The following is a 17287-nucleotide window of genomic DNA, read 5'->3' as shown; positions in this document are numbered from 1 at the left end:
TCTATCCCAGTTTCTCTCAAACTAAACTCTACCAAGTTGTCCATGCTGGTTTGGATCTCTGGGATCTTACAAAGCTTAGGGCAATGAGAGAGTATAAGAGTCTCCAACTTTTTCATTCGAAAGATGGGTGGAAACAGTTCAAGGCTTGTACAATGGTCCATGGCCAAGAAAATAAGCCTTTCATGATATCCAATTGATGGATGTATCTCTTTTAAACTGCTACAATGCCTTGATATCATTCTTTCAAGACATGGAAGTCCATCAAAATCCGGTGTCCTGACTAGCTTTGTGGAAAAAGAGAGGTCGAGCACTTTCAAATTTGGTAGATGCTGTTGTATACAATAGCACACAAGTCAATTATGTCAATGTATTTTTTAATATCATAGAGTGTATATATGATAGCTAACACAAATTAATTATATTTTCCAAAACCAAATTAAAACGAGCCATGGATCGGATTAGGGTCAACACCCTTGTTCTCTTCCGCTTTTTGCAAGACATTTGGAAGAAACTCATATTTATAACATATACAATCAGCTTAATATAAAAATCACAGTAAAATCGTTTTTTAATATAAAAAAGGAATTAATGCTTAAAATCACACATACATTACTGATCAGGTGCTTTAATTCGTCATAACAAATTTGATCAAAATTGAACTTTTCCCTTGGTTGATTACTTAATTGTATTTCTCATCTAAATGCTAGGGAACAACTAATTAGTTAGGGACAGCTTCACATGCATAGGGTCGCCTAATGACACCAATATTCGATCATATCAATATTACTACTTATAATTAATTACTCTGTAAATTAGTTAGATTTATGACTAATTATCATCCCTTAATTAGAGAAACAATAAGAATTACCTTATAACCCTCCCAAAGTTGCTCTACATGGCTCCCTAACGATTGTAGACAACAAAGCTCCATTGGTTGAAATTCTCTTGGCAATGAAGTTGATGAAAAGGGATACCAAGAAATCCACCGAAGTTTCTTCATGTTACCAACAACCACGAAAAAACTAGGAGGAATCCTTTGCCCCCTAAACGTAGCATGTAATGCCTTAATCCTGTCATTTTCCTATGATAAAGGAACATAATGATTACAGTGTTTAGTTAGACCACATATCTTTATGTATCAATATAACATATATGCAAACAAAGCTACCTCCAGCATTACCTTCATTGCATCCATACCACATATTTTTACAACATCTTTGAAATGCCAAACCCTGCTGTGTAATTCAGGATTTTTAGGATTTTCTCCTCTAACGATGTAATGTCCCATTTCTTGTATCAGATCATGCATATCAAACTTCCCTTTTTCTGACACAGTTATGAGAGACTTTTGTGTCAACACCTTTACCCCTATGATAGGGTGAAAACCACAAGCATCAAGTATCACCATTGCCTCATCTTTCTTTCCTCCCCTAAAAAAACATGCAATATCTAGGAACAACTCTTTCTCCATGGGTTTAAGTCCATCGTAGCTGATTTTTAGCTTTTCTACAATATCACTCTCTGGGATCTCTTTTAGTCTGGCCAACGCACTCGTCCACTCACTCATGTCTGTGTCACATAGAAAAGAACCTAGAACTTTAAGTGCTAATGGGAGCCCACCAGCATAAGAGACTACATCTTTTGAAAGCATCTCATAATCTTCTACGGGTCTATGATCCCGAGGTGCATGCTTGTAAAAGAGCTTAATAGCCTCGTCATTATTTAACAAGCTGATATTGTATATCACGTTTACTTTGCGAGCATTTAACAAATGGTTATCTCTCGTTGTGACTATTATTCGGCTTCCTTTACCAAACCAAGCAGCTGATCCAGCTAACTCCTTTAGCTGGTCAGCATGATCCACATCATCAAGAACCATCAAGACCTTTTTACGGCGGAACCTACTCTTTATCAAACTTCCTACATCTCCAACTACTTCCTCTCTTTTTTGTTTCAAAACAATTGAGAGAATTTTTCGTTGCAATTCTTCCAAACCATGCTTTCTTGATTCTTCCCGAACATCTTTTAGAAAGCAGGAACCCTCAAAGTTGCTAGAGATTTCATCATAAAGAGCAGATGCAAGAGTAGTCTTGCCACCACTGACCACCTCCAAGCCCCCATATGCCTACCATCAGTACATCATCTGATTCCATTTCCATCTTAGATTTCAGATCTTGCAGGCGAGCCTTTATTCCAATCAAGTCTTCATCGTCACTTGAAATTGGCGCACACAATCTATTTGAAATCGTGTCAACAATTTGTTTGATGAATACAGTCTCGGGCCTGGATATTGGATATAAAAGGAAAATTAACAGATGCTCTAATTGAGAAAACAGGTAATTTGTTCCCTTATTTAGATTTAACAAATCGAATAGAACATTTGTAGGACAACCTAATGCATTTTCCTTGTTCATCACTTTAGTACTTCCAGTTATGTGTTTCAAACAGATGATTCCTCCGAAAATATAGATTTCTTAATAAATTTTTATATAGTACAACTGTACAGGTACAATTCTACTCATAGTTTATAGTTGTTCTCTAAGGGTGCGTTTGGTAGACAGAACAGGGTGGGACAGGACAGGACAGGACAGAACACACTTGTCCCATGTTTGTTATGGCTTTATGTGGTACTAACTAGAACTAACTAGAACAAGAGTGGGACAAGGGAGTTCTAGTCCATACACACAGTCTGCCTCCATTGCATTACCTTCTCCTTCATCAGGTACATGATTGCCCTAACCTTCTCTTTCTCCATCGCTATGTTTGAATCGATTTAGACGCAAAAGCTCGTTAATTAGGGTTTATGCTAAGAGGATTACAGCAACTACATTTTTACCAGCTTGTTTATGCTAAGAGGATTACATCAACTACATTTTTACCAGCTTGTTTATGCTAAGAGGATTACAGCAATCGATTTAGGGTTTACATTGATTATGATTGCTGAATGTTGTTGTTGATGAATTGGTTTACATTGATTATAATTGTTGAATTGATTATGAGAGTTTACTTGATTTCGTAGTGAAAAAACACTAAACAGCTCACGGGGTAAATTGGTCATTTTAACCAGTTCTGTCCTGTCTTGTCCTGTCTTACCAAACGCTGAACAGCTGTCCTGTCCTGTCCCGTCCTGTCCAGTCCAGTCCTATCTGCGCACCAAACGCACCCTAAAAACATAAAAAGGCTTTGGGTTTATCCTTTGAAAGCTTACAAGTAGAATTAGGTTGTAGAGTACAAACACTTGAAGCATAAATTTTTAAAGAAAACAAATAAAATTACCCATTGGCGACGTCTCCAGATAGGTTCCCTGCATCCACAAGTGCTTTTCTCCAATATTCAATTTTTGTTCTCCGACTCATGTTTTGCAAGTGCCTCTCCATATTTCGCCTTTTGTTTTCTGAGTTCAGAGGGATCCATGTGATAAAATATGGGCATAACTATTTGACCTCTCTCATCCTTGCATTTCATAATATGTGCAAGTTCTTGCAAGCACCAAGAAGAATCGGCATAGTTTTCAGAGAATACGATGACAGCAATCTGTGATTCTTCAATAGCCTTCAAAAGGGATGGACCGATGATTTCTCCCCGGGGAAGTGTTTGGTCATCCTTGTATGGGTAGATTCCTTGTTGTACAAGAGCCGAATAAAGATGATCCACAAAATTGTTGCGAGTATCTGTTCCTCTAAAACTGAGGAAAACATCATGATTCCACGATTGCAAAGAAGAAGATGATGAAGATGCCATTGAAAGGTTGATTTGTGTAGAATGAATTGAGTACTACAAGAAGGTTGAAGAAGATGGATGGATCAGATGTGAGAGGCCAATCACGGGCATCACATTCAAGAGGAAATTCCAGCCATCAACATTGACTTTTGACTTTAATCAACACAGCCATGGAGGAAGTTTCTTGGTTGGTGCTTGTGAGTACCCAATAAACAAAAAGACTAAATTACATTCTTAGTCCCTAAATTTTTCACAAAATAACAACTTAGGTTCCTAAAATGAAACAATTATGGATTTGATCCTTGGGGTAGGCTTGTTCATCGGTTGACATCCATTGGATGTGAAGGGAAAATTGATCCAATCATCCATTGGATGTTTGATTTTGTCAACCGATCCGATTCCGATTAACATTTGATAACTGCTTCAATCCAATCCAATAGATGATTGGATCAGTTCGGTTTCATCCATTGAGTACTTTTATTGGATTTCCATAAGATATCCAATGAATGATCTGATGGGATTGAATCCATTCAATGTGTTAATTTATTCCAATTCTCTAACAATAATACAAATTAATTAAGCACTTTTAATATGTATTAAAACCAACACAAGGGAAGTTAAAAGTTCAAAGTCTTACATAAAACAAATTCCGATTTAAGCAATTTGAAAATAACTTAATTGGATGATAGTTGGATAATGGTTGAATGAATAACTGGATGGTCATCAGATGATTAATTGGATGTTGATCGGCTCGGTTTGGTTTTGGTCGGTTCTAGACTGCCATCCGAGAACCGACCGATCCAAATTGAATGTTGAAATTTTAATTCGATCCTATCCAATTACAATTGGATATCCAGTTATCGTCAGTCGGTTCCGGTTGATAACCTGAACAAGGGTTGCGGGAGGGGGCTAGAGTGCAATCGTCGGAGGGTAGAGTGAAGTGGAATCTGCCGGACAGGTCTGGGCTGGTAGAATCGCCGGAGAGGAGTGGAATATGAAGGCGGGATAGTAACGGAAAAATAAGTTATAACTCATCGAACCTTTGCTAATTGGTTACATTTTAACTTCTTTTTATGTTAAAAAATGTTTTGTTTTCTAATATTTATGTATGGATATAATAAATAATTCCGAATTAATCTAATTTTTTATGAAAAATTTATTAACTGAAAACTGGTTGTTTTATTTTTTATGAGTTCTTATTGACTTTTGGATTTTAAGTAAGGGGCTGTTTATTAGACACCTCTAAAACACCATCTCCATTTTCCATGCCCAATACATCCTTGATAACAATGACTTCTTCCTTGTACCAATTCCATCTATCAACATATACTAAGAATCCACTAAATTTATTGTACCAATTCCATGGAAGTTGTAACGTAAATGCTTCCCGTGCAAAGCCTCTTATTGGAACATAACATTCTTCAAATAGGATACTAATAAAGTAGTCTTCGATAGCATTTCCCTGTCATGATGAATATTATTAGCATCATAATTTTGTTTGGGTCTATGCATATATATATTGAAATTCAAMAAGATATATACCTGAAGCATGGATTGCAATACCCTCTCACCATTATAATTGCTTGGTGGAAGTATGACTTTCCACAACCATTTAAGATGGTTTGTTGGAAAATCTCCAATTTTAAGAGACCTGCACCCTTCTGCAATGAGAATAGATATGCCTGAGGGGAGATCCGGTAATTCCACAAGGTTATAGCAAAAAGACACGTCGATGAATTTGAGATGAGGAAGTTGCGAGAGGCTGGAAGGCAATCGTGAAAACTCATTCCTGCTTACGTCTAATACTCGTAGGTTGGATAACTCCTCACAAAAAACAGTGGAGATGTCTTCATCTACCAAATTGCACCCTCCAAGACTCAACCTTCTTAAAAAACGTGGAAAGCCAAGAAATTCATTCACTGCTCCTCGCTGAAGATTGCTACAAGATAAAGAAAACACATTTAAACAACATTCTACATCGAAGAGGCCTTCTGTTGGTATGTTCTTAAGTTGATCACAACCCTTGAGAGAAAGAAATTGCAGATGTTTTAAGAGATGGAAGTTGCTTTCAATACTATGCAGATATCTACACCACCTCAAATCAAGAGAAACAAGGTTGTTACAGTATTGTCCAATTGATGAGGGTACAACTTCTATCCCACTTCTTCTGAAACTAAGCTTTACCAAGTTGTCCATGCTGGTTTGGATCTCTGGGAACGTACAAAGATTACGGCAATGAGAGAGTATAAGAGTCTCCAACTTTTTCATTCGGAAGATGGGTGGAAACAGTTCAAGGCTTGTACAATAGTCCATTGCCAAGAAAACAAGCCTTTCATGATATCCAATTGACGGATGTATCTCTTTTAAACTCCAACAATGCCTTAATATCATTCTTTCAAGACATGGAAGTCCATCAAAATCCGGTGTCCTGACTAGCTTTGGGGAATGAGAGAGGTCGAGCACTTTCAAATTTGGTAGATGCTGTTGTATACAATAGCACACAAGTCAATTATATCAATGTATTCTTTAATATCATAGAGTGTATGATAACTAACACAAATTAATTATATTTTCCAAAAACAAATTAAAACGAGCCATGGATCGCATTAGGGTCAACAACCTTGTTCTCTTCCGCTTATTGTGAGACATTTGGAAGAAACTCATATTTATAACATATACGATCAGTTTAATATAAAAAATCACAGTAAAATCGTTTTTTAATATAAAGAAAATAATGCTTAAAATCACACATACATTAACGATTATGTGCTTTAATTCTTCATTACAAATTTGATCAAAATTGAACTTTTCCCATGGTTGATTACTTAATCGTATTTCTCTTCTACATGCTAAGGAGCATGTAATTAGTTAGAGTCAGATTCACATGCATGGGGTCGCCTAACGACACTGATATTCAATCATATCAATATTACTACTTAAGATTAATTACTCTGTAAATTAGTTAGATTTATGACTAATTATACTCCCTTAATTAGAGAAACAATAAGAATTACCTTATAACCCTCCCAAAGTTGCACTACCAAGCTCCGTTCCAATCGTAGACAACAAAGCTCCATTGGTTGAAATTCTCTTGGCAATGAAGTTGATGAATAGCCAAGCAAAGAAATCCACCGAAGTCTCTTCATGTTACCAACAACCTCGGGAAAACTGGGAGGAACCTCTTTGTCCGACCAAAACCAAGCTTTTAATGCTTTAATCCTGTCATTTTCCTATGATAAAGAAACAAAATGATCATAGTGTTTAGTTAGACCACATATCTTTTATACCAATATAACATATATACAAACAAACTACCTCCAACATTACCTTCATTGCATCCATACCACATATTTTTACAACATCTTCCAACTGCCAAACCCTGCTGTGTAATTCTGGATTTTTAGGATTTTCTCTTCTAACGATGTAATGTCCCATTTCTTGTATCAGATCATGCATATCGAGCGTTCCTTCTTCTGACACAGTTATGAGAGACTTTTGTGTCAACACCTTTACCCCTATGATAGGGTGAAAACCACAAGCATCAAATATCACCATTGCCTCATCTTTCTCTTTTCCCCTAAAGAAACATGCAATATCTAGGAACAACTCTTTCTCCACAGGTTTAAGTCCATCGTAGCTAATTTTTAGCTTTTCTACAATATCACTCTCTGGGATCTCTTTTAGTCTGGCCAAAGCACTCGTCCACTCACTTATGTCTTTGTCACATAGAAAAGAACCTAGAACTTTAAGTGCCAACGGGAGCCCACCAGCATAAGAGACTACATCTTTTGAAAGCATMTCATAGTCTTCTATGGGTCTATGATCACGAGGTGCATGCTTGTAAAAGAGCTTAATAGCCTCATCATCATTTAACAAGCTGATATTGTATATCACGTTTACTTTGCGAGCATTTAACAAATGATTATCTCTCGTTGTGACTATTATTCGGCTTCCTTTACCAAACCAAGCCTCTGATCCAGCCAACTCCTTTAGCTGGTTAGCATGATCCACATCATCAAGAACCATCAGGACCTTTTTACGGCGGAACCTACTCTTTATCAAGCTTCCTACATCTCCAACTACTTCATCTCTTTTTTGTTTCAAAAKAATTGAGAKAATTTTTCCTTGCAGTTCTTCCAAACCATGCTTTCTTGATTCTTCCCGAACATCTTTTAGAAAGCAGGAACCATCAAACTTGCTAGAGATTTCATCATAWAGAGCAGATGCAAGAGTAGTCTTGCCACCACCGCCAAGCCCCCATATGCCTACCATCAGTACACCATCTGATTCCATTTCCATCTTAGATTTCAGATTTTGCAGGCGAGCCTTTATTCCAATCAAGTCTTGATTGTCGCTTGAAATTGCCGAAGACAGTTTATTTGAAATGGTGTCAACAATTTGTTTGATGAATATTGTCTCGGGCCTGGACATTGGATATACAAGGATAATTACCAGATGCTCTCATTGAGAAAAGAGGTAATCTGTTTTCCCACAAATATAGATTTTTAATGGATGTTTATATAGTACAAGTAAAAATGCATGCATAGTTTGTAGTTGTTCTCTAAAAACACAACAAGTTTTCGGCTTTATCCTCTAAAAGCTTATATGGTACAAGTATAATTGTGTTGTCGCTATTGTACAAACACTTGAAGCATAATTTTTAATGGAAACAAAGAATAAGATTACCCATTGGCGACATCTCCAGATAGGTTCCCCACATCCACAAGTGCTTTTCTCCAAGATTCAACGTTTTTGTCCTTTGACTCATGTTTGGCAAGTGCTGCTCCATATTTCCCCTTTTGCTTTCGGAGTTCAGAGGGATCGATGTGATAGAAAATGGGCATAACAATTAGGCCTATCTCATCTTTGCATTTCATGATATGTGCAAGTTCTTGCAAGCACCAAGAAGAATCCGCGTAGTTTTCAGAGAAAACGATGATAGCAATCTGTGATTCTTCAATAGCCTTCAAAAGCGATGGTCCGATGGTTTCGCCTCGGGGAAGTGCTTGGTCATCCTTGTAGGTGTAGATTCCTTGTTGTACAAGAACCGAATAGAGATGATCCACAAAGTTGTTGCGAACGTCTGTTCCTCTAAAACTTAGAAAAACATCATGTTTCCGCGATTGAGAAGAAGAAGAGGGAGGAGTGGAGTGAAAAGACGATGAGGAAGATGCCATTGAAGGGTTGATTTGTTTCGGAGGCGGCCCCATACAGAAAACTAAACGTAAGCACCGTAAAACACAACGAAACAAAACGGTGACAGTACCGTCAAGGATCGTACAGATCGATGAAAATATTTCCATTGAAGGATGAAGGAGAAAGATTGATGTGATTTGAGTAGATGAATGAACTGAAGTCGATATGATTAGCACAATATAACAAATTTGTGTCCTAAAATGAAATATTTATGGATTTGATCCCTGTGGTTTGCTTATTATAACAACTTTGATTCCCTTGCTTTAACTCTGTTAACATTTTTCTGTTAAGTAGGTTAACTCATAAGGGTATTTTAGTAATTTTCAATCTTCTTTTAAAATAAAAAGAGCTTTCTCCCAAACACCAATCCGATGCCACATATCCCTCTTTTCTCCCTCTTCCCCATCCATTTCTGTTGACGGCGGCTGTTTGGTGGCCACTCCAGCAACCCCTCCCATTCAAACCCATATTTACCCATTATATTATTGGGCACTCCCATCATATAGGATTACTTGTTACATGAACTTACATGTCATTTAAAAAAAATCTAATTTAAAAACAACTTTTAAAAGGAATTTTGCATCAAAAAGGTAACGTATTTTTAAAATCTTCATTATGGTATTTGAGGTTGGAAGTTTCAAATATTTAAATACTTAGATAACTGGTTTAACTATTAACAGATTACCATACTGACATGACGAGTGACACAACATACTACTCAAAATTTGTTTGCTAATATGGCTAATGAGTTGGATTTTATTACATTAAACAATTGTAAAATGTATTTTCTTTAATCACTGCCAATTAACTTAAAAACTGTTATCTTATATTATATATAATACATAATACATATTTTTACACAGTTCAGGTGAAGACAACAACCATTTTAGGCACCATCTCCGGTTATCATCTCCGATGTTTGTTTGTGGTCACCATCTTGGACGTTTGTCTGCGGTCACCATCTCCGGTGGGGTATGGCTGTGGTCTCTATGCAATAACAATAAGGTGATGGTTTGTTTTTTTGAGAACCTGTAATGTAATTAATGGGGTTACTATTATATGAACTTCTTTAAGAAAAATCACTTGGTTTATTTGGTTTGATGTAAGAGAAAATTTCCATGAAATTGCAGTCCAACAAAACTGATGGGCTTGGGCTTGTAGGTGGGTGCATGACACTTGGTTGACTTCTTTGTGTTAGATGTATGAATTAACATTTATCGTATTAATTAATTTTTTATTAATTTAGTTCTATGGGACCTAAAAGATCTGTAAATTATACATACGAAATCTTACACAAAACACATAAGATTTATTTTCATAACTCTAAATAGACAAAAATCAACTGTAAGAAGTACTATGTCATCAAGTTCACATTTTCTGGTCAACAACCTTCCAGCCTAGTGTAAGGGCTTGGGCATGACATAGTCATGGTCCCAAGTTCAAACCCTGGGAGTGGAAGTTGGAGACATTTAAGTGGGGCATTGTTTAGCCTCCAAATTTGCCTGGGAAAACCGTTCAAAAAAAAAAAAAAAAGTTCACATTTTCTAAAGCAACTATGACTGATTTAGGAACCGTTTACCAAATGCTTACCCGGTAAGAGCTTATCAGTGAGAGTAAACACTTTCATTTAACTTACTAAGTAAAAATGTAGTCCATTAAAACGGCACCGTACGCAATAATTGGTAAACGCTTACCGGGTAAGAGTATCACTCTCACTTACCGCGTAAGACTCTCGGTCCTTGTTATCGCTCTTACTGGGTAAGATTCTCGATCCTTTTCATGTTCATTCAATAAGGTAAATTGACCCGGTAAATAAGCAATTAGTAAACAGCTCCTTGGTTATACAGGAAAATAGGGGTAAATAGAGTCTTAAAGTATTTAGAAGAAACATACTTACCCATCTTGTAACTGTTACGGTGGTAAAGTGACAAGAAAACAACCAAAATAATCAACCCCTTGAAGAAGTAAAAGTGCACTGCACTTACTTTTACTTAGGGGCCGTTTACCAAATGCTTACTCGAGTAAGTGCTTATCAAGTCACATTTCTTTACCGGATAAATATAGCAAGAACAAATAATCTTATCTGGTAAGGGCGAAGACAAGAATCGAGAATCTTACCCGGTAAGTGATGACGACAACTCTTACCACAGTTAGTGCTTACCGGGTAAATTGTTACATACGATGCCGTTTTGGTAGACTAAAATCTTATCCGGCAAGTAATCGATAGAGTTGAATTCTATTGTTAAGCGCTTACCGGGTAAGTGTTTAGGTAAAAGGCCCCTTAGTCTTTTTCTGTTTTGTGAATAATCCTATTCTTTAGGAGCTTAGAAGTTTTCCTTTTCTGTTTTTGATTCTCCTGTTTTTTAGCTTGCTTTAGTTGTAGCTGTGGCTATTTAAAGGCCCTCTTTGCAGCAATAAAAATCCATCGAATTTTGGTCTCTGTTTCTTGATTTTTCTTCTAACAATCTCGTATCAGAGCTGATCGATCARAACMGAGAATAGAAAATGAGTGAGGAGAAGCTGAAGGTGCCCCATTTTGACGGACACTATGAGCACTGGAGTGAGATGATGGAGAACCTTTTGAAAGCGAAGAGACTATGGAACCTGATCGACCCCGGTTTTGAAGAACCCTCACCTGGTATTGTTCTCAACGAGGGACAAAAGAAGCGACTGGAAGAGGCCCATGTTAAGGATCAACAAGTGAAACATTACCTCTATCAAGCGATTGATAGGGTAACGTTTGAACAGATTCTTGATAGACGTACAGCAAAAACCGTGTGGGATTCCATGAAGAAGAGGTTCGAAGGGAATGAACGAGTTAAGAAGTCACTACTGCAGAAATTACGAAGAGATTTCGAAGTCCTTGAAATGAAATCCAGTGAGACGATTACGGAGTATTTTGCTAGAGTCTTGACGATCTCGAATCAGATGAGGAGCAATGGAGAAACGATGCCCGATGTCAAGATAGTTGAAAAGATTTTGCGGACCCTCACAGAGAAGTATATGTTCGTGGTGGTATCCATTGAAGAGTCCAGAGACATCGAGAAGATGTCGATAGACGAACTACAAAGCACGCTGGTAGTTCATGAGCAGAAGTTCAAAAAACATGACAAGGAAGAAGAGCAAGTCCTAAAGGTCTACTTCGATGAAGGCACGAGGGCTCGAGGTCGAGGAAGATCAAGCTTTAGAGGAAGAGGACGGGGCCAAGGAAGACAATCATATAACCGAGCAACCACCGAGTGTTACAAGTGCCACAAATTGGGTCATTTCCAATATGAATGCCCAACATGGAGGGAGGCAAACTACGTAGAGTTCGACGAGGAGGATGAGATGATGCTCATGGCACAACTCGAGGAAACAAAGAAGAACAATGTTTGGTTCTTGGATTCAGGTTGCTCAAACCATATATGCGGAGACATGGAGAAATTTACCAACTTGGATATGAGTTTTTCTCACTCGGTCAAGTTGGGAAATAATACACGAATTGAGGTCAGTGGAAAGGGACAGGTAAAACTAATGTTGAATGGTGGTGCATATGTGATAAGTGAAGTCTATTACGTGCCAGAACTCAAGAATAACCTCTTAAGCATGGGCCAACTACAAGAGAAGAGACTGTCAATCCTTATACAGTCCGATATATGTAAGATATACCACCGCCAAAAGGGGTTGCTAATTCAAAGTAGTATGAGTACAAATCGCATGTTTCCAGTATTCGATCAATCTATAGCGGGTACCGTAAAGAAGACTGAAGGATGTTTATATTCAACCACAGAAGATCTCTCCAAATTATGGCATGAGCGTTATGGGCACCTAAGTACTACAGGAATGGAGATGATACAGAAGAAGAATATGGTTCGAGGGATGTCGGAGTTTGAGGTCAGCAAAACCATATGCACCGATTGTCTTGTCGGTAAGCAACACAGGAAGGCCATTCCAAAGCAAAGCATGTGGAGAGCAAAAGAGATTCTTGAGTTAGTACACTCTGATATTTGTGGCCCGATCACTCCAACGTCAAATAGCGGAAAAAGGTACGTCTTATGCTTTATAGATGATTATAGTCGAAAAGCTTGGTCTTATTTGCTTGGKGAGAAATCAGAAGCGTTCGTATGCTTCARRAATTTCAAAAACCGGGTTGAAACCGAGACAGGTAAGATGATCAAGGCTTTACGGACAGATAGAGGCGGAGAGTTTACATCGGAGTTGTTTAATAAATTTTGTACGGAGCATGGAATAATTAGGCAATTAACTGCCGCATATACKCCCCAGCAGAATGGCGTTGCAGAGCGAAAAAACCGAACGGTGATGAACATGGTGAGAACAATGTTGGCTGCCAAAAAGATGCCGAGAGTTTTCTGGACGGAGGCTGTGGTCTGGACTTTTTACGTTCTCAATAGATGTCCTACTAAAGCACTAAAGGATGTTACACCTCAAGAAGCATGGTGTGGTACCAAACCTACTGTGGAGCATTTTAGAGTATGGGGATGCCTTGCCCATGTTCACGTATCTGATCAGAAACGAGGTAAGCTTGATGATAAAAGTGTCACTTGCATATTGGTAGGCTTAAGTGAAGAATCAAAAGGCTACAGACTCTACAATCCTCAAACAAATAAGATCACTACAAGTAAAGATGTAATCTTTGAAGAAGGAAAGCTATGGGATTGGAGAACCAATCAAGGTAAAAAAAATGGAAACTGAGCTAACATGGAGTGATGGTGAATGGGAAGAAGACTATGTAGACGACGAAGACGTTCATGATGAAGACAACCAAGGCGAGAATGAAGAAACGAGGGCTGCTGGAACCAACAATACAGGAGCGAGGGAGGGTCGGCAAAGGAGAACCCCACGTTATCTTAGTGATTACGTCACCGGTAATGAGCCCCTCGAAGAAGATGAGCTGAATATGGTGGAAATGAATCACCATGATCCAGTAACCTACGAAGAAGCTATTAAAAACAAAAAATGGAGAGTTGCTATGGATGCCGAAATAGAAGCTATAGAGAGGAACCACACGTGGGATCTAGTTGTACTACCAAATAACACCAAGTGCATTGGTGTTAAATGGATATACAAGACGAAGCTTAATGGGCATGGAGAAGTCAATAAATACAAGGCCCAGTTAGTAGCCAAAGGCTATTCTCAAGAGCACGGAGTGGATTACGTGGAGGTTTATGCTCCCGTCTCTAGAATGGATACGATAAGAATGGTGATCGCGTTGGCAGCACAAAGGGGATGGACAATTTTCCAAATGGACGTAAAGTCCGCTTTCTTGTATGGTGAACTGAAGGAGGATGTATACATACAGCAACCTCAAGGATATGAAGTCACGAGAAGTGAACACAAGGTCTACAAGCTTCACAAGGCCTTATACGGCTTAAAACAAGCTCCGAGAGCTTGGTTTAATCGTATCGAGACTTACTTCATCAAAGAAGGATTCAGGAAAAGTCAAAACGAGCAGACATTGTTCATAAAAGAAAATTTGCATGGTAACATTTTAATTGTAAGTATATATGTGGATGACCTTATATATATACAGGTGATGATGCCACAATGATGCAAGAGTTTAAAACGTCGATGCAAAGGGAGTTCGAGATGACTGACCTAGGAAAAATGAGGTTCTTTCTAGGTATTGAAGTGATGCAGACCACACAGGGAATACATATCTCACAGCAGAGGTATGCACTTGAGATTTTAAGGAGGTTCGAGATGGAAGATTGCAATGTGGTCGTAAACCCGATTGTTCCAGGCTGCAAGTTAAGCACTGATGAAGAAGGAGAAAGAATCAATGAGACTGCCTTTAAACAAATCATTGGGAGTCTCATGTACATCACCACTACTCGACCCGACATACAGTTTGTGGTAAGTTTAATAAGTCGGTTTACGGCCAAACCCACCAAATTGCATCCCTTGGCAGCAAAAAGAGTGCTACGGTATTTAAAGGGCACACTTGATTTTGGCATTTGGTATAAATATGGAGGAGAAGGAAAGCTGGAAGTGTTCACAGATAGCGACTTTGCAGGGGACAGCAACAATAGCAAGAGCACCTCTGGTTATGTGTTCTTATGGGACAATGGGGCAATAGCGTGGTCATCAAAGAAGCAAGACATTGTGACTCTCTCGACCACCGAAGCGGAGTATGTTGCAGCTGCAACATGTGCTTGTCAAGTCATTTGGGTCAGAGGAGTACTTGAAGAACTAGGACTGAAGAATAGCAGGAGTACAATCATAAATTGTGACAACACCTCCACCATTAAGCTATCAAAAAATCCGGTGTTTCATGGAAGGTGCAAGCACATAAGAGTTCGTTTTCATTTCTTGCGTGATTTAGTTAAGGATGAAGTTGTTCAATTGGAACATTGTGGAACACAAGAGCAAGTTGCGGACATTCTCACCAAGCCTCTGAATCGTGAAATCTTTGAGAAGTTGAGAGAAAAGCTTGGAGTATGTTCAATCAAGAGTAAACTAGCTGAGGAACCTCAGTCTAGTTTAAGGGAGGGTGTGAAGAAGTAAAAGTGCACTGCACGTACTTTTACTTAGTCTTTTTCTGTTTTGTGAATAATCCTATTCTTTAGGAGCTTAGAAGTTTTCCTTTTCTGTTTTTGATTCTCCTGTTTTTTAGCTTGCTTTAGTTGTAGCTGTGGCTATTTAAAGGCCCTCTTTGTAGCAATAAAAATCCATCGAATTTTGGTCTCTGTTTCTTGATTTTTCTTCTAACACCCCTAACTCACAGCTGCCCAAAATCAATCTAGAAACCTTACGACTTTGAAAAGAAGAATGAAGGAAATCTGGTCATGGTTTGTTTACGGTTGTGGCAGGCAATGATGTCAAGATTTTCATCTGGGTTAGTGCTTGAAATGGATTGGAGCAAGCGTTCAGGTATTTCAGAGATTTTAAGAAACAACAGGTTTTAGACTACAACCGTTTCGTTGTTATTCATGGAGTTGGTCAGTAAACAATCTTTATTCAATCTCTGTAAATATTGTTGTATTTTTAGCTGAAGATGTATTCTTTAATTGCAATTAACTTCCAGTGGCTTGTTTGATTGATGATCAACTTCCTTTTTTCTTTGCATTTCTTTGCCCTATAAGTCATGTGAAAGCCTCTTTTATTGGCTTTGTTCCATAATGTGAGTGAAACTTCATCTCAGGGGCGATTTCAAATACTCAAGTGGGTGGCGGACCTAGGGGTGTCAAAAAAATCCAGAACTGAATAAACCCATCAAAACCAAAACGGTTTCGGGTTATTCTGGTATTCGGGATAATGGATAGGTTAATCGAATGAGGATACCTTATTTGGTTCAGTTTTTGGTTACTCCGTTTACTGTTTCAGTTAAACTGAATAGTACATTATACTATTATTTTATATATTTGACTTGTATATGAATTGGTTTGAGCATATAGAATAATTAATGGTAAGTGAATTGGTTCGTCTTAGGCTAAAAAAACAAGTGACAAGGAGAGGGAGCCTGAGAACCAATATGAAACGTAGAAAACCAATCTAGAGGCTTATGTATGATCCCATAACGTCCTTCCTACAACCAATGACTCCTTCTCCTTTATTTTATCAAGCCACATTGTCCACACAAGTGACACAAATCAGATAAAAAGACAGCATTTGTAGCAMTAAACGATTTATTAACAGATTAAGGTTTGTAGCAATAAGCAATTTGTAGGATGTAGCAATAAGCAATTTGTAGCAACGAAGAAATCATCACCAATTTATAGCAAAAGGCCAAGAAAACGATTAGGATTTAGGGTTAGAAAAATACCTGAAGAAAAATCGATTAGGGTTTGAGATTGTGATGAGATACGAGATCAGATATGGCTGCCCCAGTTAACAGAAAGAGAGTATCCGAGTAAATCATTACAAAAAAATATATTAGGGTTTCTGGAATCGTTGAACGCTGGATAATAAGCGATAATATGATTAGAGAGACTAGTCATTACCTGAACAAGGGTCGCCGGAGGGGGGTAGAGTGCAATCGTCGGACAAGTCTGGACTGGTAGAATCGCCGGAGAGGACTGGAGTGTGAAGGCGGGAAGGGTGCTGGGGAAAGTAACGGAAAAATAAGTTGTACAAAAATTTCCAAGGTTGACCAGGAGAAGTCCATGAAAAATCCAATCCACTTTCTCATTTTAAACGGCATAATTTTCAAACTTTTTTGAATAAGAAAATATTTAAATTTTTAATTTTAACTAATTTAAACCAGATGGTAAAAAATAATATAATATGATATTCTTTAATCTATTTTATATATATATATATATATATATATATATATATATATATATATATATATATATAGAGAGGAGTGATCAAATAAAAACTGTCCTCATTTGTATAAACCGTGCAAACCACCTTCATCCGTCGATTT

General features: G+C 37.9%; 1 protein-coding gene and 1 pseudogene across 1 annotated transcript; both read right to left on the bottom strand.

The window, feature by feature from the left end:
* The window catches only part of LOC112524429, a 12607-nt pseudogene extending 8843 nt beyond the window's left edge, over positions 1 to 3764 (bottom strand).
* Positions 3765 to 6618: 2854 nt separating this feature from the next.
* On the bottom strand, positions 6619 to 8932 carry LOC112524313 (TMV resistance protein N-like). The gene is made up of 4 exons (XM_025134086.1): positions 8407 to 8932; positions 7048 to 8143; positions 6735 to 6950; positions 6619 to 6627 (listed from the first exon to the last, which is right to left on the bottom strand). Exons 1-4 carry the CDS (start codon positions 8928 to 8930, stop codon positions 6619 to 6621), a joined length of 1845 nt encoding a protein of 614 aa, XP_024989854.1. The 5' UTR covers positions 8931 to 8932.
* Positions 8933 to 17287: the final 8355 nt, after the last annotated feature.

The sequence above is a fragment of the Cynara cardunculus genome (genome assembly GCF_001531365.2).
Source record: "Cynara cardunculus var. scolymus isolate 2C chromosome LG 13, CcrdV1, whole genome shotgun sequence".
NCBI classification, from domain to species: Eukaryota; Viridiplantae; Streptophyta; class Magnoliopsida; order Asterales; family Asteraceae; genus Cynara; species Cynara cardunculus.
Note: the sequence above shows the minus strand (reverse complement) of the source record. Positions and strands in the feature narration are given on the sequence as shown.